The sequence below is a fragment of the Haemaphysalis longicornis genome, unplaced genomic scaffold (assembly GCF_048455015.1).
Source record: "Haemaphysalis longicornis isolate Haplotype H1 unplaced genomic scaffold, Haemaphysalis longicornis Haplotype H1 scaffold_6, whole genome shotgun sequence".
In the NCBI taxonomy this organism is placed as follows: domain Eukaryota; kingdom Metazoa; phylum Arthropoda; class Arachnida; order Ixodida; family Ixodidae; genus Haemaphysalis; species Haemaphysalis longicornis.
The window spans coordinates 210,228,764-210,256,574 of record NW_027526407.1 but is presented as its reverse complement, the minus strand read 5'-3'; the positions used below and the strand labels follow the sequence as shown (position 1 = coordinate 210,256,574).

The following is a 27,811-nucleotide window of genomic DNA, read 5'->3' as shown; positions in this document are numbered from 1 at the left end:
CTATAACTTCAGACAGAAAAACCCTTCCTCTGTCAGAGTAGTTCTCTAGGCGCTCCATGTCGTAGAATGAAGTGCCGAAGGAGGAAAGAGGCAACTTCAGGCGCAGTTGCAGCCGGCAGTGCTGCCGTCTCTGCATGTCGGGTCAGGTGGTCAACAGCCACAACAACCCACCTGTTTCCAGCTGCCGTGCAAGGGAGAGGCCCATAGATGTCGATGCCGACGCGGTCGAAGGGTCGTTCTGGACATGGTAAAGGTTGTCGAGGTCTAATTCCTTGGCGAGGTGGAGATTTGCGGCGTTGGCAGTGAACACAGGAACGAACGAACTGACGAACAAAACGGTACATGCCGCGCCAGTAGTACCGCAGGCGCAAACGTTGGTAGGTTTTGGGTACACCAGCATGGGCGCAGTGCGGCTCGTCGTGAAAATATGCGCATATTTGTGCACGTAGGTGGCGGGGAATTACTAGGAGCCACTTGCGACCTTCGGGTTGGTAGTTGCGTCGAAACAGCAGACCGTCACGAATGGCAAAGTGCGACGCTTGCCGGCGTAGATTTCGAGATGCACCTTTCGCCGATGAGCCTGACAGGAGTTTGAAGATGGAGGAAATCCAGGCGTCTTTCTTTTGCTCGGATGACATGGACTGTATCTCCAGTGGTGAGAGGTAACAATCGGTAGTCGAGAGTCGCTCACTTTCATGCGGCAATGGGGAGCGAGAAAGGGCATCAGCGTCATGGTGCTTCCGGCCTGACCTATAGGTAACGCGAATATCATATTCCTGGAGTCGCAAAGCCCAGCGTGCTAGGCGACCGGACGGATCTTTTAGTGAGGACAGCCAGCAAAGCGAGTGGTGGTCCGTAACAACCTCGACAGGGCGGCCGTAGAGATACGGGCGGAACTTTGCAAGCGCCCAAACAACAGCTAAGCATTCTCGCTCTGTCACAGAATAGTTGGTCTCGGCTTTTGTTAGCGTACGACTTGCGTAGGAGACCACATACTCGTCATAACCTGCCTTCCGTTGTGCGAGAACTGCCCCCAAACCGACTCCGCTCGCATCGGTGTGAATCTCGGTAGGGGCGTCGGGATCGAAATGGCGCAGGATCGGCGGAGATGTGAGGAGATGACGCAGTTTAGCAAAAGCGTCGTCGCAAGCCGTTGACCACTCAGAGATACTGCCTTCCTTGCTGAGGAGCTGTGTCAGTGGCGCGATGAGGGATGCAAAGTTCCGTACGAAGCGGCGAAAATACGAACACAGCCCAATGAAGCTGCGAAGGGCCTTCACTGATGTCGGCTTCGGGAACTCTGCCACAGCACGCAACTTGGCAGGATCCGGCAGCACCCCCGCTTTAGAGACAACGTGGCCGAGGATGGTCAGCTGTCGGGCAGCAAAACGGCACTTCTTGAGGTTTAGCTGCAGTCCTGCGGTAGTTAAGCACGTCAAAATTTGCTCAAGTCGGATGAGATGTGTTGAAAAATCTGGAGAAAAGACCACAATATCATCCAGGTAACAAAGGCATGTCTGCCATTTGAGTCCACGGAGAATGTTGTCCATCATTCGCTCGAAGGTTGCAGGCGCATTGCAGAGGCCAAACGGCATGACGTTAAACTCATAGAGGCCATCTGGAGTAACAAAGGCCGTTTTTGCACGATCAGCCTCCGCCATGGGGACCTGCCAATATCCTGAGCGTAAGTCAATTGAAGAAAAAAACTCTGCGCCTTGAAGACAATCGAGGGCGTCATCGATTCTTGGCAAAGGATATACGTCTTTGCGGGTTATCTTGTTAAGCCGTCGGTAATCGACGCAAAACCGAATAGAACCGTCCTTCTTCTTGACAAGCACTACCGGTGACGCCCATGGACTCGTGGATGGTCGAATCACACCACGTTGGAACATGTCCTCGACTTGTTCGTCAATTACGCGGCGTTCAGTAGGAGAAACACGGTAGGGACGTTGTCGTAAGGGTGCGTGACTCCCAGTGTCGATGGTGTGTTCAACAGTGGTGGTACGCCCCAGGCCAGTCTGGACAGAATCAAAAGACGTCCGAAATCGGTGCAGCAATGCAAGAAGTTGGTCTCGTTCGGACGACGAAAGCTTGTCATCAACGGCGCGAAGAAAGATATCTGCAGACGGTTGGGGTGTCGCTGCTGCAGGAGCGCAGAGTCCACTGACGTCAAGGGTTGTTAAATCACCTGGAAAATCCACAGCCATAACAGAAGCTACGGTCTCGACGTGGCCGACGCACTCTCCGCGTTGCAAGGTGCAGGGACATGAGCCGTAGTTAGAAAGGAGAAGTGTAGCTTCGCTGTTGCGGATTGGAAGCAGGGAGAAAGGAAGCGGAAGATTTCGGCGCTGGTAGAACAGGGTAGAAGGCGTAAAGAGTACTGTCGCATTGGACAGAGAGGGGCACGATAAAGAAGCAAGGACTGCGGAATGAGGAGGAATGCTAACTTCTTCCGCGAGGAGCAGTTTTACGGCAGAACAAGCGGGCGGGTCATCAGCGGTAGGATCTATGGACGGGAAGAGCTCTACTTCGGCACGGCCACAGTCGATTACAGCTCCATGTTGGGAAAGGAAGTCCCACCCCAGTATTACATCGTGGGAGCACGAAGGCAGGACAACGAACTCGATAACGTATAGGACGTCTCGAATAACGGCACGGGCAGTGCACACGCCGAGTGGATCTATGGGATGAGCCGTAGCAGTCCGCAATAAGAACCCGAGGTGCGGCGTCGTGACCTTCTTTAAGCGGCGGCAGAGTTTGGCGTCCATGACAGAAACGGCGGCTCCAGTGTCGACAAGGGCTAAGATTTCGGCGCCATCTATGACAATACTAATGATGTTTGCGGGAGAGGGAGGAGGTCTTGGGCAGATCGACGACGACGCAGTTCTTGCCTCCGGAACTGCGGCGCCTAGTTTTCCGCTTGCGTTGGGGTAGGACGACGACGCATGGGCGACAGCGAGCGTCGTCGCGGAGACGAAGATCGGCGGCCGGCGAAGTCACGGCTTTCGGAGGGCATAGATGTCACCGGCGAATACGCGGCGCCCTCCTGAATGAGTTGCGATGGGGCGTAGGAATAAGCCGTGGCAGGGTTGCGTCCAGTTGTCATACTGCGGCGGCAATAGCGGGCCACATGGCCAGGAGCCCTGCATGCAAAGCAAATTGGACGATTGTCCAGCGTCCTCCAAGGGTTAGTGAGTTGCGGACCAGAGCATACCGGGGGGCGTACAGGTACGCGGGGCTGCAGAAAGACGGGGCTTTGATGTATGTACCTGGCTGCGACTTCAGCATAAGGTCGCCGTGGGACAGAGTCAAGAAAGGTCGGTGGAGCGGCCATCGGCATGTAGGGTATAGAATCGGCATAAGCCAGAGTTGTGGTGACTGGGGCTGTCGGCGTAGCGTCGGAATAGGGCACGGGGGCGACGACAACAGGAGTTGACTGCAGTGCAGTTGGAAGGGACTGAGCAACTTGTTGTTGGACAATGGTCCGGAGGTCAGGGCTGAGGGAAGATTTACGCTCCGGAACGTTTGGCATTAGGGACAATTGACGAGCCACTTCCTCGCGCACAAACTGCTGGATTCGCTGAAATAATGTACCGTCACTGTCGTTAGCAGCCAAGCTGGACATAAACTGATCTTGTACGACGGGTCGCCGAGTGAGAGCCCGCTGCCTACGCAGCTCGTCGAAACTCTGGCAAATGGTAACGACCTCTGCCACAGTTTGGGGGTTTTTCGCGAGGAGCATTTGGAAGGCATCGTCTTCGATCCCTTTCAGGATGTGCTTGATCTTGTCCGTTTCGGGCATGGCGCTGTCGATCCTCCTGCACAGATCTACGACGTCCTCGATGTACGAAATGAAGTTTTCACCACTTTTCTGTGCACGCTCGCGCAAACGCTGCTCCGACCGTAATTTTCGTACAGCGGGGCGTCCAAATACTGCTTGGAAGTCGGCTTTAAATTCTGGCCACGTTTCAAGACGGGCTGCATTGTTCAGGAACCATTTCTCCGCGAGCCCAGTCAAAGAATATTCCACGTTATTGAGCTTGAGGCGGTTGTCCCAATTGTTACGAGTGCTCACCCGTTCAAACGCGGCAAGCCAGTCGTCGACGTCCTGCTCATCGGTGCCGTTGTACTTGGGAGGGTCCCGCTCACGGATCGCACCAGAGCAGACGATGGGTGTTGGCGTAGGCGCCGGGTTATCGTCGCGAGGCATTGTAGGAGTTTGAAGTGTCCGATTGCGGAGCTCCAGGGTAAGAAAACGACTGCCGACGCGGGTCACGCCCTCTCGACGATTGTGCGAAGGCCGATGAGGTGGGAAGCTGGGGCCAGGACGGGGAGGAACCCGCACACTCCACCAAAATTGTAAGGAGGATTTATTCCAAGGCCAAAGGACTGGTCAGCTCAAAGTCAGCTCTAGGAGTCAGGAGCACGAAGTCCGCTCTGCAGTGTTGGCCGAGAGCAAAAGCGAGAGGCAGCTTCTTCTTCCTTCCAAGCGTTCGCGATGCGGCTGCCGTCTATTGTTGTTACTTGACTGCGATGATGATGCTCTGTTTCGGCACGTACCCTCTCATGGCGAGTGGACAGTGCTTCCTATACTCGCGTTGCTCCTTCGTGAATTGCGCTGGCGACGGGCATCCTTACAATACCAACACATAAATCTATAGTATAGTGCATATTGGTGGTGCTGTGAGGAATATTGGATGCCCTGAGTGTCAAGAGTACTAAGAAAATGCGCATGCGTGAAAGTTGGAGTTATGCAGAATCTTAAAGCAAGCTTCAAAGTGCAGTTGTAGCAAATTACTGGATTTAATGGAGTTTTTCAGTTCCCCATTGCGAGCCCCATTGAAAGCCATGTGTTTGCGACCTTTATGTGACGAAACATCGCGGCGGTTAACCTTGATGTCAAGAAGTTGGCCAGCTGATCAGTCATTGCACTTTTACTAAAAAAATGTACCGGAGAAATGAACTGATTGAGAGAATACTAGCACTATCGTGAGGAGCCAGCAGGAGCTGCAAGGGGCTGTCGCTGTCTCCTGTCGTCGTCGTTTCATGTAGACACGGTACTAAAACACTGGGACACTCGCTTTCAGACGCCTCACGTTAGAATGTCTCATCTGCATGGGCGTACTAAAAGAACACACCGGGACACTCGTTTTGCAGCGCCTTGTGTTGGAACACTTCGTGCTTCAAAGACACGAGACTTTTTCAGCAAAACTGCGTACCTCTACCCCGCAATGGTTTCATCTTCGTTGGCAAAAACGCCAAGGATGCAAGAATGCACGCTTGGCGCCTCCCCAGGTTTCACATTAGGGGAGGTGGCCCGGGATTTCTCACCACTTGCACCTCCCCAGGCTGAAATCACCCAGTGTGCATTCTCAGAAGCTTGAAACGGTGTGGCAAAGCATGCCTTCTGTTTTGTTTGCTGATGTGCTCTGTTGCCACCATCTCTTTTCATTGCGAGAGATGCAAGGGAAGCAACAAGCTTGTGTGGCTCCTAGACACTGAGAGAAGAAGGCACTAGCACTGTGGCATTCCTGAAGGGGTTTGTTATCATCAGGCAGCTGCGTTAATTTTGGTCTCAGGCGTCGTCCTGACCTGCCCTCCCCACAAAACAAGTCCTTTGCAGCACCCACGTGTGAAGCTCGTGCAGTTGCAAGGACATCTGCAGTGCGAGTACGTTTTAGACACAAAGTTGGTTCGTTGTTAGCATTGGGAAAGGGGCCTGCCTTGCACTTGCAAGGCAGGGTTGTGACACAGCCACGCCATAAAGACATGCAGAGGACGGTTTGAAAAATAATGCATGCTCTGCGCTAGGTTCTCTTCCTGGAGATGTGGTGGACATACATTGAACCGCCATTTAGATTCTTCTAAAGAAATTGTTCTTTCATTTAAAGCCTGTCGGAATACTATATGCTGTCATTTCAGTAGCTCTGTTGAGGTCACTGCACGAGTGAAGAGGTGCCCCCAGACAAAACATGATAGTATCACTATAGCTAGAAGCAGCACGATAGCTTCTGTGTGTCTGTTTTATGCGATTGAAAACATTTGAAAACCCGTTTAAACGAGCCGTTTGTTTTTCTTCAGGGGAGTTGCTGAATGATGGAGAAATTGTAAATTGAAGTATTGTTCTTATCGGAAATGGTTGAATGCGTTAGGATTTGCAACTGTTTGAACAAAAACATTGTGCGGTTCGTACTTGCTTCGAAGCCACAAGCCTGTACTTGCTAAAGAGGTGTGCTTTCTGCAAGAGCCCCTCCCCATGTGCCTTTTGGTCAACCTTTATTTGGTATGAGCAACAACAACACAGATGCCAGGGGCACAGACACAAAGCCAGAGAAAGAAGGCTTGGTGGGGTCTGTGCCCCTTTTGTAGCAGTGTACAAAAAAATACACATTCATGTGAAACGGCAACAAACTCATATACACAGCTGAAACTTTACACAGCAAGTATACGGCCAAATCAATCAAAATATGATATGTTGCTGCGCAAAGACACAGATGCACATTACATGCACACATGCACATCAGCACATGCGCAAAGACACACTTGAGACAGAAAAATGGTGGCATAAGGCAAGCACGAAAGGAAAGCCCGGTGCAGGCGGCCGTGCCCTGATTGTGCGCCCCCCGACTACTGTGCGCAGGTGTTCCACTGCGTGCACTTTGAGTGCCCGGCGCAGTGCCTGGAGGATGTGCCAGTCGGCCCCGCTGCTTCGTCCTCGGCTGCTGCCAAGCAGGGCAGCCCCGCCAACCGCCGCAGCTCGTCATCCAGCCACGACAGCGACGCCTCGACGCAGAAGCAGCAGGGGCCCTGAGCGGCCCGGGCTGCGTCCACGCTTTGGCCGCCCTTTCTCCCAGCTCCCGAGCAGTTGGGCATGCCTAGCCCTGAGACGAGTGCCTTCGCTCCCACACGATCCCTGGGGCTCTTACACTGTCCCTGTATGCATTCCTGTGCTGTGCAGAGGGCTCGCTAGGAGTTCGAGACTGGGCTCAAGAGCCTGTCTCAAACTCACGGGGGACTTTCCGGGCCTAGTCCAAGGGCTCCATGTGCTGCAGAGTTTATGTGAAGAAGAAGAAGAAAAAAAAACAAATACCACGCTGCTGCTCCTCAGGTCGGCAACTGGTAATCGGAAGAGCCCCTCTGAAGTCAAGTTAGAATTTTGGGGGGGGGGTGGGGTTTGTATCTCTTGCGCTAGAACAAAATGTGTTAGCCTTGAAATTAATGCATGAAAGGAGGGATTTTTTTCCTGCACACCATCAAAATCACAAAAAGCAATTGCCTCCAATCCTGCTGTCAAGGTGGTTGGAAAGCAAAGCTGTAAACGACACCCCCAACAATTGCCCGTGCGACGTCACTTGAATTCGCACACGTGGCTCTACAAAGATCGGATGCAGAGGTCCTGCCAGCTGTTACCTGGGTTTGCGGGGGCGGCGTCGGCAGGAAGACAATGGATGGGAGCGTCTTTGAAAGGGTGAAGAGGAGGAGGGCAGCTACTGTGTCACCTCCTGTCGCCTCCAACCACCGCCCGTCTCGCACGTGTGGGCGTAGCTCAGTCCCTGAGACCTCGCTCCGCTTCTCTTTCGTCCTGTGTTCGGCCCCTGGCAGTGCCGGTCGTTTTATTGGGCCTGGTTGGGAGTTCCTTGTGGTGCACGCCACGACGAAACTGTTGGCTGGTAGAGGTGCAGCGTGTGGTTGGGATAGTTGGCACTGCATTTCAGGGGTGGAAAAACTGCGCGCGAGAGACGAGACAGAAAGAAAGGAAGGGACAGGATGGGCGTAGGTCCTGTGCCCGTCTGCAGAGGACCTGCGCTTGTCTTGTCCCTTCCTATTTTTGTCTCGTCTCTCATGTGCAGTTTTTCCACCCCTGAAATGTAGAAAGCTTTGCTTTAAAATTCTGGGATGCCTTGTCTAGCTCTGGTCCGTGTACCAGAAGTGATTGTGGGAACCAGGCTTTGCCAGATGTGTTCTTTCCTGCACACCCGTTGCATGTTCTCTCTGGCCGGCGGTTCTCTTTTGCAACTTGGGATGTCACCTAGCCACCAAGGAATGGCAAGCCACTGAGTGTGATGCATGAAAAAACAAAAATTGGAGGCTCACCCCTCTCCTTCGAGAACTCGAGGCTTGGTCCAACGAGGATGCCTTACTTTGCGTAGGAAGTCCGCACACTGCATTTCTTGCACCTCTTTCACACACTGCGATCCCTGCTCCCTTTAGCAGCAGCGTTTCCTGTCTGCCGCTCCTGTTGCTGTCCACCCGTGTGGGCATCTTGTCGCTGTTGTCATTTCCACTCCATGCGGTTTTGCACCCACTCAGCCCTGCACTCATTTCACACTCCATTTCACAACGCATGCAAGCGTTGACGAGACCCGGCGAGAAGTCAGAAGGCTTGCGCTTTGGTCAGAAGCAGTGGTACAAATCCAGAGGCTTGGGTTGAAGTTCCCCTGTCCTTTCGCTTTCTCTTATTCTCCATTCCTCTTGCACTCTGTGTCAATGGATCCATGGTGCAACATGTCACCTGCACATTTCTTAACAGTGCTGTTCTATTTTATGTTTTAGGATGGCATTCTGTTCTACACTTGAGGATGGAATGCTTCTCTTGTCGTACTTCCCAGTCTGCCAATTGTGCCAGTCTTCAAGTCGCACCTTCCCCTACAAATTCCAATTTCCAGAGAAAATTTCCCAGCCCTTGCGTAAGTTGTACTCTTTTTTTTGTAAGGTCGGCGCAGTGCAGCCACCCCAGTAAGTTTTCATATGTTTGTCGTCATTGCCAAGTATGTGGGGCAAACTTCAGTATTTTCAAAGACAGTAGTCTTTCTTGAGCTACTTAAACGCGAAAATTTTGTGTCTGTCTGGCAGTCCCTCGATTCAGCCGGCCGGCCAAAGGTGCGAAGAAGCCTTGGGCAAGACGTTCATCGAGGCAGACTCTTTCCCAGCTACCAAATCTGGAAGCGTACTTCATACGGTCAACAGTGTTCAGGAAAAAGAAAACGTTTGGCGTATTTGAGGCACAGCGTATGCACGCAACTGATGCTAGCACTGGTTTTTCAATTAAAAACAGACACGGGCATAGTTTTTACGATAGCAAACAAGAAATGTGTTAGAACAATATTTCAACTGCACAGTGCAGTAAGGGCGTGAGCTCGTGGCTCCAGCAGATGGCATGCAAGAAGTGGAATTAGGCAAAATTGAAGTGCTCTGAGCAAGCCGTGTTTATGTTGGGAGAGGTGAGCGGGAAAGAGAAGAGAGCCGTTTACGTGGCAGGGGCGGCACCAGACGATCGTCTTGCAACGACTTTGCGACCAACCGAGCAGATACACGGCCATCTGGTTTTTTTCCGAGCAATCCACCGAAGCGCCAAATCAATCACAATCCCTTTTTGGCCGCTGCTGTACAGCCTAGTCCACTTATAATTGTGATAAGTGGGTTGCACAAAAAAAACAACAGATCGATACATTTCATTCCCTTGCAAGCAAGGTCTCATTTGCAGAAAAGATGCCGTAGTCGGTCAGCTTTGTTCGCTGCGTCAGGAGCATGTATTCCGCTCGCTGAGCAAAAGGTCCTTGGCCGAAATGAAGACCCTGGAGGACTGTATCACGCGTGGGGCCCCCTGCTTAGGCACTGCCTGAGTAGGCCTAGACACTGCTACAAGGATTGAAGCGGGCCAGTTGGTACACAACCGAGTTATAAGGCAGCACGCGAAACGAGACCACCGCGAGGGCACACAAGCACCCTGTGTGCGTGCCCTCTCTGTAGTCTCGTTTCCCACGCTGTTTTATAACTCGGTTTATTTTACCATAGAAAGCATACGAAAGTAGATGGTGCCACAGTTGTTCGGCGTTATATCCGATATATTGTTATAAATGGTATCGTTATACTATGTAGACTCGACTGTATTACACCCTTGTCGCACGGCAAATTTAATGACATTGGGACCAAACGACACTAGCTGTAAATTCCAATGGCTTGGCACTACACGAGAATACCACATTACATTTGACGCAGAGGGTATTCAGAGGTCAAAATAAGTTCAAGAAACAGTTCCACTTCAACTTTCGAACTGAACGAGTAGTCTCGGTAGCACTGGCCCATGGCTGAGCAAGGAAGTACAACTACATTCGGAGAGCACTGTGTGTCAGCAAACGTATCAGCAAATCAGTCTTTTTTCCTGCACGCTGTTTTTTTTTGTGTACAAACGACAGCAAACAACTCGTGTGCAAAGCTCCGCCATGTTTGCTGCAAGCCACATATGGCTTTGTAACTTGCTTTTTGGTTAATTAAGAGAGATCCCATTTATTTTTCGTTTTTGGAAATTAAATGGTATGAGGACATTAGAGACGTGATTACATTATCCTGCAATTCTATGAGCTTGCAGATTGCCACTGCTGTCATCATCAAATGACATTTTTTTCACCATGTAGACCCGCATGGCCAAACCGAATGTCATTATAACAGCTAATGTCACTTGCTTTGAACAGCATCGGATTTGCCGTGTCGCAGGGGCATTACGTCGCGAAAATTTCAGCAAGTACATAAACCTCGCACAGCTTCAAAAGAAGAAAAAAAAGAACAAGGATGTCGAAAGGCTTCCACGCATTGAAGGAATCGTACACGCACAATTGGCACACACAATGTAGTTTACACGTTCTTTTAAGAAGTACTTCTTTTTTTTTTTTCTTCTTCCTTTTCTTTTTCCCATTCGGTCAGTGACGGCACGTGCAGTACATTCTCGTTATGCCACCTGACGTGGACGTGCTGCCTCACACCTTCTGCAGCAGGGCCAGCCTGGACGTCAGAGTGGTTGCGCGTCGACATCGCCCGTCAGCAGCTGGGCCGGTCTGGTGCAGTGAACTCCCAGCGTGAGGCCCTGAAGGAGCCCTCCGGTCCAGTTTGAGGCCTCTCATTGTGCTTTGACTGCAAGGTCGCAAGTGTGGGAAACGAGGCGTTTGTCACCTGAGCAACCTTGTTCGCCATACGACGCACAAAAACGGGGGGCTGCACGCTTAGCCTTTTGTGTGAGGTGTAGTTTGTGCCGAGAGCTGGAAACGTGGGCACACTGTGGCAGACTGTCGTTGGGACGACCTCGGCCAGGCCCAGGTCGGGGATGTGCGGAACATCGTGGGTTTGGTTTTCCACAGACGCGGTACAAAATGAATCTGCTTAATGGAGACAAAGTGCCTCTTCTGCCAGGGCGGGCTTTCGCAGTGACTGCCACGGCTTGGCAGGGCATTCACGCGACTGAAGGGGAAGCAGAAAAAGAAAACAAAATGCGGCAGCGGTGCAAAGCGAATCTGTGTCGTCTCTATGCTATGGAGCTAGAGAGTGAGAAAGAAAGACCTGCAAATGAAGCCACCACCCGCACCGATGGAGCCAGGGGTAAAGCAAAGGAAAAGAAAACAAGAAAGTGACGAGTACCGCAACTGGTCCCACACACATCACTCCTGAAAAAAAAAAAAAGAATCGGAGGAAAGGAGAAAAAAGTAAAAGGAACGCGATGACGGACATTGCGGGCAAAGAAACACCTGACATCGCCGCCACCACAGCTATCGGCCGTGGAGTCAACTCCTTCTGTTTGCCTCACCATGTCGAGCAGTCCAGGAGTTCAGCGAAAGCCAATTGCGCTTTCACGCTTCTGTTAAGACAAACAATTTTGCATGGCCCCTTCGAATTAGTCTTAACGGGAGTCTACTGTGTTTTTTAAATAAAGGTGCGGCTTATACAGTGGAAAGTACAGCAACTGAGCCTTCATTTTTCAGGCCAGATAGCTTACTGTCTTTTTTTTTTTTTTTTTGCTTTTTTAGGTATGCTTGATAGGCTCACGTAAATGCTGGCAGTTTACAGAAACCGAGTTTTGAGGTATGCAGTTTAGCTTCAACCATTCACACAAAAAGAGCACAACATACCTGAAGAAGGCAGTTCTGTGAATTGCAGGAGGACGATATCACTGAGCTTTGAGCTTGAGAACCGTGGAGCTTGGAGGAAATGGGCGTCAAGGCTGGAAAGTGCAGTCCCTGACTGGGGGTCATTTTTTTGCGTGATCTTTCTCAGATGCTCTCTTGGGGGTGTTTACAGTCTCAACAGGTGCTTGGTTTTTGTGTGCCTCTGCCTGGGAAGGCAGTCCCGGAAAGAGAGGCCCAAGCATGTGGAGTTGTGTAGTGGGAGCAGGCGTTGTTTGGTGACGTTGAGGTGGTGTTCTGCAGGGTGTCCTAGTTGCGTGTCTGTGGCAGCGGCCTCGTGCATGAGATCCAGTGCCTCTTTCTTCTGCGAGTTGCTGGAGTGTGTTTTGTGGCACCCGTGACTCGGTGATAAGTTCACGGGTATGGCGTTTTTTTTATGATGGTCGTCCTCTTGGACGTCTTGTGTCGGGGATTGCTTGGCAGTCGGGAGTGTTCTGGGGATCTCGAGTGACCGCCCCTTGCGTTTCCTGGGAAATGTGCGCCCACAAGCTGGCTGCCGTTGGGGTGAGCACCACAGGGTGAAAAGGTGGCTGCAGCCGTTGTTTTTCAAAGATCAGTGGAGTGCGACTTATAGCGGGAAATTTGAATCGACCCAGTGAAACAGAATGGGTGATGCAAAGCGCAGAAGTTTGTTTTGAGTTCAACTGTTCCTAGTGGGGGATGAGAAAATGCCCCGATTTTTTGCCCTCTCATTGGCAGTGGACGCCACACTGAGTGCATGGCATTTTGAGGAGAGCACGTCCTTGGTTGTGCAGGCCCCTGCATGACTCAACTGGCCGCTTAGAGAAATGGCTGACCTCGATTCCTACGTTGATTCCTGGGTGGGGAATGCGGGCTGGCTGCTGCTTCATGTGCATCTCGCAAAGTGAACAGGGCTGGCAACTGAAGGTGCCGCTTTTTTCGTGACCACACAAAAATTGGTTGTTTTTGGGTAGCCCAAGAAATGTTTTCTTCCTGCCACAGAAAATGACTGATGCCAAAGTATGAAAGGATAGAGGAAGGATGGGGCTTTGCAGCAGTGTTAATTTTAAACGGCAGATTTATTACAAATACAAAATTCTGTAACAGCAAGAAAAAGAAGGATGAAAACATCAGTGCTTTGCACAGGGTAAACGAGAAAAAATCAGAGAAAGGCCCACCTGCGAAGGGCCTTTTAAAATCCCCCCGTTGCAGAGGAAAGAAACTCGAAAGCAAAACTGGTGAAATGCTGCCTCTTTTACCCTTTGGACGGCGTTAGCTGTACAGAAGCACTCGGAGAGTGCCACAATGTGCATGTGTATTCGTTGTTAACCCACTACCGATGGGAATAGGAGTGGTCACAAAAGTGTTGAAACGACACAATGCTGCGCCAGAAATAGCAGCAGGGGGGATATGGCAAGGAGAAGCGTCTTTCCGTTCACTTGTGGCCGGGATGTAATCCAATTGGAAGCCAAATTGTGCAGCTGACCAACCTGAGAACAAAGTCTGCCTAATTGAGGACAGTTGGGGGGCTAAGGGTAGGAGTGAAGACAGCACAAGTTGAACAGGCCACCATCATGGTGAAGTCTTGTAAATTGGACTTCTGAATTTGGTGTGTTCTGAAAGTTCCGAATTTTCTGCCAAGACCTTTTCTTGAAAGTCTGGACAGTCAAAGAAAAGGTGAAAATTACCAGCTTTGGGTGTTAGCACATTAGTTTCACCGATTGGAGTCATCCTGCTCACAAATATCGGCTCTGGCAATCGTCATCAAGCCGTGTCTTTAGATTTGCCTCTGGGCATTGTACGGCACTTTCGCACAAATGCCTGGTGCAGGGGGAAAACGGAAACACCCGTGTGTCGATGCTCGATCGGCCCGTTAGGGGTCAAAATTAATCCGGACACCTGCGCTGCTTTGGTGCGCAAAACCCCACAGTCCTATGCAGTGCAATCCTAAGCGTGCAATGTGCAGCTGCTATAAATGCCGGTGCCTGTCAGTACGCGAGAGTTAGTTTTGCATCGTAAGTAGCGCTTGAAACGGGACGCCAGAAGAGAAGACACACACGACGGCGCTGTTGTCCCGTTTCAAGCACTACTTGCGACGCATCAACACCAACTAGCCCAACTGTCAATTTCACAGAGTTAGTTTTGTCCATTTAATTAAATGGCCAGGTTAAAAACTGCAAATATTTTTCTCAAATGCACTTGTGCTGTTCTATCTTTTTGCATTTTTGTCTTGCGGGTTGTGTTTCCACCTAGCTTTCAAGCAAAGCAAGGATCGTGCAGCAGTGGTCTTTGCTTAGAAGTGTGAGCTTGAGTGGTAGCTTTAGGGGACATTGAAGCGAGTCAGCTGGGCATAATAGCTTGGAAGTACCCATGTTTTTGAAGTGCTTTCCCCAAGACTTGTAGCGCAAAGCAACCTTGACCTCATTGCGGCTGCGAGGTGTTGCACCAAAGCCGGCCAGGTCATCGCACGCATGCAGCTAAAGAGCAGTGAAGCCTCTTGTGAAGCCGCATAATCATTAAACGTTTACAGGATGTTCTCAGGAGCATGGCACATGGGGGTGAACGAGTGGAGGAGTGTGCGTCTGCAGCTCTGGCCTACGTCACACGCGTGGTCTATATTGTGCGATAAGAGGCAACGTTTCTGCGCTCCCAATGACTGTTGCTTCTAGCGTACTACTGCCGGGAAAGACGGGAGCAGATGGAGAGTTGCAATTGAGGGACACGAGATGTGCTGGGTATCTGTTTTAATTGAGCATAGCAGGTACTTGCAGCTTCCTTCCCCCTCTCGTAAGCGGCAATCCTCCCGGTCACCCCTCGATGGGAACCATTTGTCTTGGTTGCTGCTCTGTGAAGCCAACTTGCACCGAGAATTGTGGCTGCCTTACTGTACAGTGAAGGGCAATTGTCCCCAGCATCTGGTGTATGCAAGCGGCACGACTTTTGAGGAAACGGCTCCTGAGGGTGAAATACATGCCTGCAACCACGCACAAACGCGTGTTCAAGCAGGTTGATCCATATCATTGAGACGCATCTCTCCAGTGTCTAGGTAACCAGAATTTGCACTGCAGAGGTGTTGTAAAGAGGATTTTTAGCACTGTTCTCGTGTTTGCAATAGAAATAGATTGTGGAAGGCGCTGTAGTGCAAATAGTTGTGCACGCCTGATGTTTATATGATCTGAACACCCCTCCCCCCTGTCCTTCTCTTGTGGAGTGCATTACCTAGTGCCAAAGAGACATTGTTTAGTTGGTGTTAGTGGCAAAATTGCCGGTTGGTTTTGTTTTTGTGTTTTATTTTGCCCCATTAGCTGCTGCGCGTTTCTCATAGATTTGCACGGCAAATGGAGCAACGATGTGCATGTGTCATGCCGTTGTGCCCCCAGGGCATCAGCGAATATCAGCACGCAATGTGCAGGGTTGCATTTCTGGTCAGTGCCCACATCTGGTCAGAGCGAGGTGCTTGGGACATATCAAATGCCCTCAGTGATGCGCGGGTGTAGTGGTGTCAAGCAATTTTCTACGTCACAAGAGTCGCGCCGTGCCTGTTGTTGCGACCCTTGCTTTTCCTGTGCGCTTGCTCCAAATAAACCATACTTGGATTGCGAGTCTGTTCACTCTCATTCTCGGGTTTGTTGCAGTGACGATTGCCTACGAACTAGCCCATGAGAACAACGTTCAGTCGAGAGATTGTTGTCGGGAACGACACAGTTGATAACAACACGGTACTGCTGAAATTTTTATTTTCTGGTTAGAGTATTTGAAGGAAACTTGATTTTAAAGCTCCCAACATGATTGTGATATGACGCCTGGAATCATGTAATGTTGGCAATACAAGAATGTGAAATGCTGAAAATGTTGCTTAGGACGTGGTTTGATTTCTTGCCTGTGAAATTTTGTTATTGCAGATTGCATTTTTACGTTTCGTAAGTCGTGTCCAGAAGTCTTTACCAACCTTCTGATATGACTCAGATGTTCTGTTTGGATGGAATATTATGACAATACTATGCAGTCCCTCATAACTTTCATGGCATTTATGGGAGCAGATAATGGAATGTCACAATCACTTTCATCCTGTCCCGTAATGTTTAGCACTTATTATGAAATATTAAGTTCAACTGAAATGTTGGTTCATTTTCTGAAATAGGGCAAATAATGTGGACAAAAATATGTTTACATTGCGTCTTCTCCACAGATTGGCTGATGCTATTAAAAACAGGCTGAAATTGAAGGGGACTGAGGGTTTAGGGGTCAGCGTTATGTATTTTAGAGCAATCTGGCAGCACCAGGAAGTCTGCACTTGAGCAGAGAAATTGTAGCATTTTGTATCAGCCTAATAGGCAGCATCACTTTAGCAGTGTACAGCGGGCATAAAGACGACCCACAGCAGCGTCAAACCTGTGCGCTTTGGTGGCGGAATGACGTCGGACAGCAAATTGGCTCACATCTACTCGTACGTGGTGGCACGTAAAAGTGAAATGACCCGGTGTAGTCCCCCAGATCGCGATTGAAAGACAACTTGCAATCCACATTATGTGCTCGAGTTGCTGTATACGACCTTCCGTAACATGAAGATTGACTTTCTGGAGCAGTCTTGCAGATTCTGAATATGCCAATTTTACGATACTCCCCTCCCATCAAAAAAGAGGGAGGAACGATCTTTGTGGCCTCATGCTGCAATTGCAGTTATTGCAAAAAGACCCATTTACTGCTGCTGTTGCTTGAAATGGGCATTCAAAATGGTTCCTTCTCACTAGTGCCACTAGTGCCACCAATTTTAATGACCTGTAAAATTAGTTCCAAGCAAACCATAAAAAAAACTGCTTCCTATATTCACGGGGGGTTCATTATCAGAAAATATAAAAATGACAGTTTTATAACTGACATTGTTTTGTCAGGAAGGCAAGTGGGGGGAGAATTCATTACGCGAGTAAATACGGTAAACCTTGTTCTCAGTCTTGCTGCTTTTTTCCCCACTGATTTCAAATAAGCCACTATTTTTTGAGTAGGTCATTTATTTAGAGAGATAATTAGAGGCAACTAGCCATTCCTGTCACTTTGAACAAAAAATGAAGCGGGAAGGTGACAAGGGAGATAGTGGAGGCAGCGAAAATTGCTAGGTTGAGGGAAAATTGCGTCAGCGTACCTTCGGTTGCTCTGTCAGCCAATTGAGGAACTTGATTTTTTACAAGGGGGAAGGAACGCAACATAGAAAGTAATCTGGGAGCGCAACACGTGCGTCATGGCTTGAGAGGGCTTATTATCATTTCAAGTGCGTGTGAATTTGTAGGGAATGGGAATTTGTAGAGCGTGTGTGGCGCGTCATAGCACCGCTATGATGAATCGCTTGTTTTGTTGTGTGCATTTATAGCACGTGTGTGTAGGTGTGTGGGGTATAAATATGTGTTTTTTCAATAAAAGCTCAGTTGAAAGTCAGCGCTCGTCCTGTGTACCTCAGCTAAAGTCCGTGTTTTTGTTGCGCTGTTTAGTAATGAGTAATGAGTTTCATACAATAATAACTAGAGGGGAAACTGGCTAGTGTCAACGCGAAAATGGCAGCGGCGCTTACGCTTCAATTACAGTGAACTAGAATATAGTTCACTCTACTTCAGTGCAGGGGGGTAAAGCCATGGAGGAAGAATGGGTAAAGCGAGCAACCGTACGAACCGTGGGCAAGAAGGTTCGGGCAAAATGCGGTTCAGAACCTATTGCCAGCGACATCAGCATGAAAGCTTATGATGATGATGATGATGATTAAAGGCCTCCCCTTTGAATCGGGGTGACGGCGTGCGCCATCTAGCCTATCTTAGTAGTTTGAATTTAAATTTAGTCCCTCAACTCGGATTTCTTTTTAATTCTGCCCTGCCGCTACCCCTGGCTGGGATGTTATTTTATCGACTTCCCTGCTTTTTTTCCACCAATACTCTAGCCGCTGCTTAGTAATACCTACTGCTGACCAGTTAATGCTTCCATCAATTGCGAAGCCCAGTGCCTCAGGAAGTAGGACTTTCCCCCCAATTCTATCCGGCTGAATCTTTTCGCATCCTATTACCAGGCCTCTCAAGCTTGGACGTTCCCTGTCTTCCCTATAGGCGGCGTAAAAATCGACGCCCCACGTGACCAACCTAAAGCGCTGTTTTCGACCATCAAGCCCACCAGACGGCGCAGGCAAAACGTTACTTTTGGTATAGAATACAAAACATTCATTCCGTGACTCAAAGAGCCCACACAGTTCGCTTACAATGTGTTATTTAAAAATACTATTAACAAGTTCCGCATCAAACATCCGTTGAGCAAAAATGTACGCAACTTTTTACGAACAGCCGACTGGTGCACCACCTCGTTTCTGAATTCGCAACCACAAAACCGCCAATTCAAATTGAAACCGCTGCAACGGCCGACCGTTTCAATGTGCGCGGAGCACCGGTTTCGTGACTGTTATTGCTGTTATGTGCTTTTGCGTCCATCAGTTGTTGAGAGGACTGGCAAAACACGGGAATTGAGTGCTTGTGGAATGACAAATGTGGGAAATTCCGCATCGGAAGGCAGCTGTCGAGGCCAGAATATTCGATTCTTCCAACAGAAGGTGAGTGTTATGCACTCCGCTAGAAAGACGGTGCAAAGTTATGCACTCCGCTAGAAAGACGGTGCAAAGGAAACCGTTGTCGCCGTCAATACTTCATTTGTGCCCTTCGTTCGAAATCTTAGCGCAAGTGAACGAGTTGTTATGGCAAAAAAAAAAAAATGTTGTCACGAAAGCGACGTACAATTGCAGCGATCGAAATGAAATGATGTCCTGGCCTCTGTAAACTTGCGGATGTCAATAAACGATTTGTTCTCACTTGCTGCTCACTGTGGTCTGTGCCAGTCGAGGCCATCTGGTCACCTGGCGTAACATCACTTCACTAGCGCGGCGCAAGTAAACACGCGACCAGCGTGCCAGCCAGGAGCCAGCAGGAGCAGCCACGGCCGGACCCGACGCCCCTTTCGCGCGCGGGAGGAGGAGAGTCGAGTCCGGCCGTGGAGCAGCGAACCGGCGGCCGCCGTGCGAGGGCAGCCATGTTATTAAGGAGCTCAAGCGGCCTGTGCAAAAAGCATCCGCCATGTTTAGAAAGCCGTGTTTACAGCGCCATCAAGCGGGCGTACTGGGTAGTTCACGACGCCGCCACTACACTTTTTCTGGCACTACAGGCAAAGCTAGACCTTTGCTTCTCTAAAATCCTCCCTGTTCTGTGCTATTACTATGTGGTCGATTGTTTCTTTATCCCTGCCACATACAACACGTACATGTCTCATCCTGGGACGAATATTTGCTCATGTAGGTTCGAGTTCTCAAGCAGCCAGCCCGCGCCTCAAAGAGCAACGCACTACCTTTATTGTTGTCATAAAAGTTCTCTTTCCGGATCTCTTTTTTGCTTGCTTTGTAGATTCCCAGCGATCCCTTCTTTTCTATCCTCTCTTTCCACATGAGCGTCTCTGTTTCCTTCACTTGCTTTTTAACTGCCCCCCCTTGTTTATTTGCCGCGGTCAAGGTATATTTAGTCGCCAGCTTTCGCGTCCTCTTTCGCCATTGGGTGTCCACACTTTTAAGGTACATGTACCTGTGCACTCTGGCTGCCCAGTTCTTCTCATGGAAATGTCTAAGCCGCTCCTCAAAACATATCTTACTTTGCGCTTCCCTCGCCTCAAATGAAGCCCAACCCATATCGCCTTGTACCGCCTCATTTGTAGTCTTACTGTGAGCTCCCAGTGCTAATCTGCCGACTGCCTTTTGGTTAACCTCCAGTCCCGACAGGATATCGGACTTTAAGCATAATACGACATTGGAGAACGTGAGCGCCGGCACCATTACCCCTTTCCAGATGCCTCGCACTACCTCGTACTTATTGTATCCCCAAAGTGCTCTATGTTTCATTACTGCTGCATTTCGTCTCCCTTTCAGTTGAGGTGTTCTTCGTGGGCATTGAGGTAGCCTTTTCCTTCATTAAGCCAGATCCGCAAGTATTTCTACTTATTTACTAATGGTATGGCCTCTTGTTGAATTCTTATTGGTGCTGTATGAGCTTCCTTGTTGAACACCATGACTCCAGATTTCTGCGGGTTAAAATGTAGGCCTAGGTACGTTGCCTCATCCCCACAAATGTCGGCCAGTTTTTGAAGGTCTTCCGCATTATCTGCCAGCAACACTATATCGTCCGCGTACATCAATCCCGGAATCCGTTGCTCCACCAACTCTCCATTGCTTCGGTACGACAAGTCAAAGCCTAATCCACTCTCCTCCAATCGTCTTTCCATTCCTCTAATGTACAGTGTGAACAGCAATGGCGAAAGGGGGCACCCCTGTTTTAAACCTCTTCGAATGTACACGGGCTCTGTGCCTGTACGTCCTTCCCATGTAATATGCGCCTTGTTATCCTCATATATTGCCCTTAGCAGCCCCACAAATTCTGACCCAATCCCCTCTTCTTCCAGTATATGCCACAGCAATCCCCTATCTACGTTGTCATAGGCTCCCTTTATGTCCAGAAACAGTAGCCATGTTGGTCTGCCCTGTGCTGCCGAAATTTCGATGGTCTGGGTTATTACGAAAATATTGTCTTCTAGGCGTCGACCCGGCCTAAATCCATTTTGTAGTTCCCCTAAAATACCGTTACTTTCCACCCACTTCAACAACTCGACTTTGATGGCTTGTATAGCTAATCTAAGAGCACTGACGTGACTGTAATCGGCCTGTAAGAGCTCGCCTTGTCCTTCTCTCCCTTGCCTTTATAAATCAAACTCATTCTGCTTTCGCGCCATTGCGTGGGAATCCTCTCGGATTTTATAGCGCGCTCAATGGCTCTATACAAGTGCGTCTTTCCCGCTGGTCCCAAATGGTTGATAATCTCTATTGGGATACCATCCGGTCCTGTTGCCGTACTTTTGGGAACACTGTGTTCTGCCTTTTTCCAATCCAAAAATTCGATATTGAATTTTTTTTTCTGCCGCTCTTCTATTGGCCACATGTGTCCGGGTAGCCGATATCTCGCGTGTTTGGCCGAAAGTATTTGCTATGACTCCATGTAGGTATTTTAATGCGCTGTCCCCCAGGAGAACGTTACCATCCCCGTCCTGTATCTGAGTCTGCACCTCTTTAGTCGTCGTTCCCAATGCTTTTAAATGATTCCAGAATTTTTGGGGGGCGCTTTTATCCTTCTTACGTATACCTGATACCCATTTCTCACTCGCAGTTTTAATCTTCGCTTGTACTAGTTTTTGCACCTCAAATTTCTTTTCTCGGTACCGGCTCCACCGTAACTGCACCTCTTCCTCCTGATATCCCATTTGTTTTGCCTTTCTGTGCAATCTAGAAGCCCGTTGTCGCTCTTCAATAGCCAGTTTAATTTCCTTGTCCCACCAGCCTCGTGGTTTCCTTTTACCCCGCCAGCGGTTTTGTTTCCTTACTTTGTATATTTCCCTCTGTATACAACTCACAACCTCGTCATATTCCCACACCTTCGTGGGCTGGGCCTCTAATTCTCTTTCGATGCTACTGACGATGTCTGCTATCTGCTTCTCGCTCAATTTTGGGAGCCCGCCCTCCGGTGTTTCCCGCCTAGCCCCTCCACTGTCAAATTTCAGGATTATGCGCCTGTGGTCGCTGCCCAGGCTGTGTTCTCCTTCTTCATCTATCGTCATTTGGTTCAACCGCTCGTACGTGTGCTCTGAGACCAGGCCGTAGTCTATGCAAGACTGTCTATTGCCGCTTTGCCACGTTATCTGCCCGTCGCATTTATGCTCCCGGTTAACTATTACCAGTTGCTGTTCTTCACACATATCTAGAACCATTGAGCCGCTATAGTCCGTATATCCATCTAGATCCTCAATGTGGGCATTTAAGTCGCCTACTAATATCACCTCGCCGGATTCTTTAAATTTCGTTATGTCCTTCCTGAGGCAGTCCACCAACTCTTTATTTTGTTCTCTGGCGTCATTCCCTGTCCACAGATAGGCCACTCCCAACCGTGTCTTTTTTCCACCCACAATTCCACAAACCTATAAGTGCTCCTTACAGCCCTGATTCTCCCTTTGCCAATTCCCTCCTCGCCTAATCCACATGCCCACGCCCCCACCTTTCCTCTCTCCCGCTGCCCTGTTGCACCCCACCCATACATGGTCATCCATCACTGGTGGCTCCTCCATATCTCTCAGGTGGGTTTCAGTCAGGGCGTACACGTCAATTTCTTCTTTCTCGAGTTGGGTTTGTATCTCAATCCATTTTTCCTGCTTGCGGCCGCCTTGCATATTTATATAACTAATTTTAGTTCCACGGTTTATTTTCCTTTTCCTTGCTTTACGTTTCCGTCGCCGTGCATCAGTGCCCCCTCCTTCCTGCCTTTCGCCACCGCCTCCACTCAGTCCGCCTTCTTCTTGAACGTTCGGGGCCCCCCTAAAAAAGCCACTGCGCGGGCTGCCAGTCGGTGCCCTACAGGCTCAGCTAGACGGCCACTGAAGTGTATGCCGTCGAACACAAACGCCCCGTTGCGGCCTGCACGTTCCAGGTCCCGGTTCAGGTTGACCACCTCAAACTTCATCGTTTTACCCAGGGTCCAAAGCTCCCTGTTTGCCGCAACCACCGCCCTTTCTACGTGGACCCCTTGTTTCTGCACCTCCGGCACCGTGCAAACCGCAATCTGCACATCCTCCGAGACCGCCCTCAGCTCGGTGACCCCCTTCGCAATCTGCCTTGCGAACCCTCCCCGCGCCCCTGCAACACATCGTTCACACCCCCCATTATCACCACCAAGCTGCGGTCCTCCATTCTATCCCACAGTTGCCCCTTCGCGTGTTGCATTACTTCCCCCACAGAACAGGGAGGATTCTTCCCCGCATAGAGTTAATCTTCCCCGACTCTTTTTCCGAGAGTGGCGATGGGAGTGGCGATTGAAGCGCGACTAGGTGAGCAGGGAACAAACTCATGAGCCCCCCAGCCCATGGAGGAATGCCCCAGCCCTCCTCAGGATGTGGCGCCACCGCTGCCACCGCTGTGGCAGTGGGGCAGAGCCGAAGTTCTGTTTTTGTCATGGTTTTTGTGCGGTGCACTGCAAAGCCGCAAGCACTAGGGTTCTTTTCGATGAATTGTTACGAATAAAAAGGTTGTTTCTTATCGGCATGCGTCTCACCTTGCAGCTAGTGCATGCACAAAGTGTCCTCGGAGCCCTATCCGAAACCACGAAGATTTTATCATCAGTCTAGGTAGCTGTTGCGGTTGTGGCGCGGCGCGGTGGCGCGTGTTAAATGCCTTGGTTTTCAAGGTTTTTCCTGGCTGTTTTTTCTAGGTTTTCTAGGTTTTTCCTGGCTGTAGCGAAGTTAACGTAAGTGGCGGAAGCGCGCCACCTTAGGCGCCCGCTCAGCGCCTCGCCAACAGGTTATCTCGTAAGCGAGATAAGCCTTGGGGTATCTCCCTCCCTGTTCTGTGGTATCTCTCTCTGTTGCTCCGCGAGCAGGTGTCCTTGGTACCCGCGTGGCATTGCTGCAAGGTGGGAGATCCTACTCGAAAAGGGTGCAAGGTAAGTACACTTCGTAGCTGGGCTGCTGTGATGTCGCCAAGCCTTCAAAGGTTATTGGCATCGTCTGCTCTTGTTGACGCCTGTGTCCCGCGGACGGGGGACACGAAAGTTGTGGTCGGCGTCTCTACGCGCGCGCGCGCGTGAAGTGTGCCTGCGTGTTCATGCTGATCAGTTCAGGTGGGGAAAGGGTTGAACTTGAAGTAGGCACTCTGTCGGGGTCATGTTTGTCAGCTGAAACCCGCGTGTCATTTAATTAGCGTACGTCTGTTAATGGCAACACATAAGGTCAAGCCGCAGCTGCCTTTGTATTGACTTTGTAAAACTGCTTAAATGTATAATGTGTGCCTCGAACTGGGAGTGATTTCATCTCTTCATGCTTTCGGCCACGGAGCAAGAAAACTTGGGTTAGGAGGCGCCGATTGGGAAGCAGGAAAAAGTAGAATCAAAGTCGGCCTAGACGTCACTTTTCCACGTGACCCCTCCATGTGGTGGTCTCGGAGGTGGCGGTAGGATTCCAAGCAAGGTCTCTCAGATTTGTCCCGCACTTTCTGCACGAGTTCAGAATTAGTCCAGCGCAGGCGCCGGCGCCGCCACTGCAGAACCGGGCCTGCACTTTTGTCGTCTGCTTCTGCACCTCCCCCCTGGGAAGTGCAGGGACAGCCGTGAACTCATCCTGCGCTCTCTGCACTGTTGGTGAATCGAAGAGAAAAGTGCAGGTGCCGCACATTGTGCTTGAAAATGGAAGAGGCGAAAGCTGCACTGCCTGAACGAGTGCAGACCGCCTTTTGTGCCGTGCCACGCTCTCTGCAGTGCTCTCCTCCGTGCTCCCTGCAGTCTTGTTGCTGTTGTGCGGGCCGGTCGGCCCCCGAGTGCCGAAGGAACGCCCGCGTGATTACAGCAGTTGTGTGTGGCGGCCTAGCTGCGCCATGAAGTGTAGTGTTAAAGGATGCGGAAGCCGCAGTGACACAATCAGTTCAGGGCTTTCGTTCCATCGGTGAGTACTGCCCTACTTTCACTCGCGCTCGGCCCCGCACCAGTGCTGTGCACTGTGCCTCACGTATGGCTTCGTCCCTCCTGCAGGTTTCCAAAAGACTGCCGCCTCAAACAGAAGTGGAAACAAGCCATCGGTCGTTTGGAGGGCTGGTCTCCATCCAAATATAGCGTAGTTTGTTGCCGGCATTTTAGCCCCGCAGACTTCCGCGGCGTCTCGGGTTTGCGCAGGCTCGTGAAAGATGCTGTACCGTCGCTGGCTCTCACCAAGGTTTGCTTGGCACGTGTTGCTTTTCTGTTGCATACAATCTGTATACTTCGTACAAACGGCTTTTGCTTTATACATTGGGCAATTTGAATATGCGATTGCAAGTTACGTGTGCAAGGTAAATATTCGTAGTGCCCAACCGTCCACAACTTTACCCACGCATGCTTCCGTCAACCCCTGGTGGACTTGGAAAAGTCTGGTTGCACTTTTGCGAGTCCTGCGAAGTGGACCCAGCTGATTGTACGATTACAGGTGTTTATTATTACATTAGACTAGTTGGAACAGAAATAGCAGTACAAACACCTCCCAGGTAATTAAAAGCGTGCAATTTTTCGTACTCTGCATTAAGATCATGGCCACCACATACACTTCTTTTTTCTAGCTTTGTCCCAGGTCGCTTTCTCAAGAATACACAGATGTTCTTATGGCCGTAACCACGCCTGCAGCTAGGGTAGCCTTTGTTGCGGATCCTAAAACCTGCTTCAGTCATGCTGACAAAAGTGCGGGCTTGCTGCCTGGAAAGGAACGTTTGCTATCTACTGCAGCTTCCCTTTAATTTTTCTGGGCTTTTTGGCGCACAGTAAAGATCTCCAGGTAGTCAAAATTAATCCAGAGCCCTCCACTACAGTTCGCCTCATCGCCTGCGTTGTGTCGGCGCGTTAAGCCCTGCAATCAATCCACCTTGCAAGGCTGCGTGGTACGACCTTCACCACTCGCAGATAACTCGGCCACGCCCACCCAAGCAGAATTGCCTCCCGCACACATCAATTTCCATGTATTTTTTTGTGCGTGCATTGATATAGTGTCTAACGCCTTGCAAGCCGATTGCACAAAAAGATATACCTCGGGTGTATATGTATTTATATTTTTTTGTCTTGTGCGCGTTGCTGTGGGCTGTATCTTTGATGCTTTGCTCGGGCAGGGGCGTGGTTATGGTTTCGCTGTTATGTCGGTAACCACTAGCGCTGTTTCAGCTAGCACTTAATTCTGATGCCTGCGTGTGATTTTGGGGCAGATTCTTTTTTTTTTCTTTTTTTGGTGGTGGGGGGAAGGTGCATGTTTTAATTGAGTAGTTGTGGTACTTTTCATCGAGCTAATGCACGCACCTGTTCATACGTCAGCCGCAGGAGCCCAGGAAGGGCAGTGCTGTCTCTGCGGTTGTGGATCCTGGTGGTGCCGAACGGGCGCCGTCCTGGCTCTTGGTGCCCCAAGGGGTGAAGCTGGTCCCACTTCGCATACTGGGGACAGCGCAGTACCAGGCGCCTCAGAGAGAGACTGCTGCCAAAGATGGGAGACCTCCGCAGCCTGAAAACACACGAGCACTCCGGAAGACCCGCTACCGCTTCATCAGGAAGAAACGGGGCTCCGTGAGTATTGGTATAATGTCTATGCTGCAGGCATGCGAACTAAAGCCGGATCGTATTAAGAAAAAAAAAAACGTCTCCTGCATTGTTACCCACAGTGGAACCGAGGTTATATGTTTATATGTTGTAGTTTTACAACTTGGGTTTTATGACGGACAAGTCGAGTTCCAGCGAAGTCCCGTATAAGAGAGAGAGAGAGAGATAAAACTTTATTGGATCCATGCCATTCAGGTGGTGCTTGTAGCCGGTGGCATCCACCACTCACCGGCGACTGCCACAGCCCTATCGATTAACTGGACCTGAAGGTCCAGATCGGAGCTGCATAGCGCAGCCTCCCAGTGCTCCTCAGAGGTGATAAGTGGGAATGTATTTTGTGGGCATGCCCATATGATGTGAGAAAGGGGGGCGTGATCTCCGCACAGGCAACAGGCCGCGGTTGGATAGAGAGTTGGGTGTATGTGTGTCAGACGAGCTGGGTTGGGGAAGCTATTTGTTTGTAGGAAACGCCAAATGTGCTCTTTGTGGTTATCCAATTGCTGGTCCGCCGGTGGGTAGATCCGGCGGGAGAGGCGGTAGTGTGTTGTGATGTCATGAAATGTGACCAGGCGATCCCTCGCAGACCCAGCCCCGTGATAGGGATAGAGGTTAGGCCCTGCCCGGATCGTGAGCCCTCGGGCGAGTTCGTGGGCCGTCTCATTCCCCTCGAGGCCGGAGTGCGCGGGTGCCCAATTCAGGCATATTTTCTCGTCTGGGGATTTCGATCGAAATTTTCCCAGAATTTTGAGTGCCACTCGTGATAATCTGCCTGTGGCAAAATTTTGGATTGCAGTCTTCAGAAACGGCGGAAAGAGCCTTAGCCATCATACAAAATCCAACCCCCCAGACAATCATTTCCCCGTATAAACAACGATTAAATACCCTGGTTATCTGACGCGATTTTATGCCTGAGTCACGCGAAGTCCTATGAACCATGCGAAGTGTGCGACCGACCGGCCGGCCAACGAAATGAAAGCAGCACAGGCCCGTTCCGCGTACCTTGAGCCTGCTACGTCGGCTCCCTCCGTCTCACCTTTCGTCCCTCCCCCCCGCACAATCCCTCTCCCCCTCTGCTTGCTGGCACCTCCTCTGGTTGTGCAGGTGTGCATTTCTCCCACACGAGGTGGCGCTGACAGGCCGAGACTTGCGCATGCGTTTGTCGCGATCGGGTGCGCCATGATGCACGCTGGCCGACAGGAATCGCGGCAGTGCACTGCGGCCCCAGGTTCGATTGAATGCAGCACGATTGGCACCTGCACTGCATACCATTCCCCACGCATTTACTTTTTCATGGTGATTTGGGCTCCTGAGTCCCGCAAAGCGTTAGTTTGTAGTTTGCACTGAAGTTTACTGCAAATCTGTCGCGCGAAACTGCACTCGTAGGCGTCGTTGTTGTTGTTGTTCGGATTTTACGACGCTTTTTCACAATCCCGAGGAAGACGCACAGTCGGGGTTCTACTGTGGTTCTACGGGGTTCTACCTTTGCTTCCTGGTTTTGATGTGTGAATGGCAACAATGTGTGCCAACCCTTTGAGCGCCACGCATCTCTGAAAACCTCCAGGGGAATAAGGAGTGTGAGCCAGCTGTAGCTAAAGTCGCCGCACTGCGAGAAGAGTTTGGTACGTTCTCAGCCTAGCACGTTCCAACTATAGTGGCTGGCTTCAGTGCGCACAGAACAGAAATTGGGCCAATTAAGTG

General features: G+C 50.3%; 2 protein-coding genes across 6 annotated transcripts in view; both read left to right on the top strand.

The window, feature by feature from the left end:
• Positions 1–15,514, top strand: part of LOC144141334 (BTB/POZ domain-containing protein 9-like) — a 48,135-nt gene extending 32,621 nt beyond the window's left edge. For all 3 annotated transcript variants that reach the window (XM_077672924.1, XM_077672922.1, XM_077672923.1), the window contains exon 11: positions 6,641–15,514. In XM_077672924.1, coding sequence (XP_077529050.1) covers positions 6,641–6,811 — 171 coding nt within the window. In that variant the 3' untranslated portion in view covers positions 6,812–15,514. The remainder of the gene's footprint in view (positions 1–6,640) is intronic.
• A 7,203-nt stretch (positions 15,515–22,717) lies between these two features.
• Positions 22,718–27,811, top strand: part of LOC144141332 (methylthioribose-1-phosphate isomerase) — a 52,940-nt gene continuing 47,846 nt past the window's right edge. Inside the window, exons 1-6 of one of the 3 annotated variants that reach the window (XM_077672910.1) lie at positions 22,718–22,749; positions 22,795–22,844; positions 23,393–23,455; positions 24,266–24,449; positions 24,536–24,716; positions 25,835–26,080. In XM_077672910.1, the coding sequence (XP_077529036.1) occupies positions 22,817–22,844; positions 23,393–23,455; positions 24,266–24,449; positions 24,536–24,716; positions 25,835–26,080 (702 nt within the window). In that variant the 5' untranslated portion in view covers positions 22,718–22,749; positions 22,795–22,816. Of the gene's footprint in view, positions 22,750–22,794; positions 22,845–23,148; positions 23,261–23,392; positions 23,456–24,265; positions 24,450–24,535; positions 24,717–25,834; positions 26,081–27,811 lie in introns of those variants that run through there. The other 2 variants (XM_077672911.1, XM_077672912.1) reach the window with 2 other exon arrangements.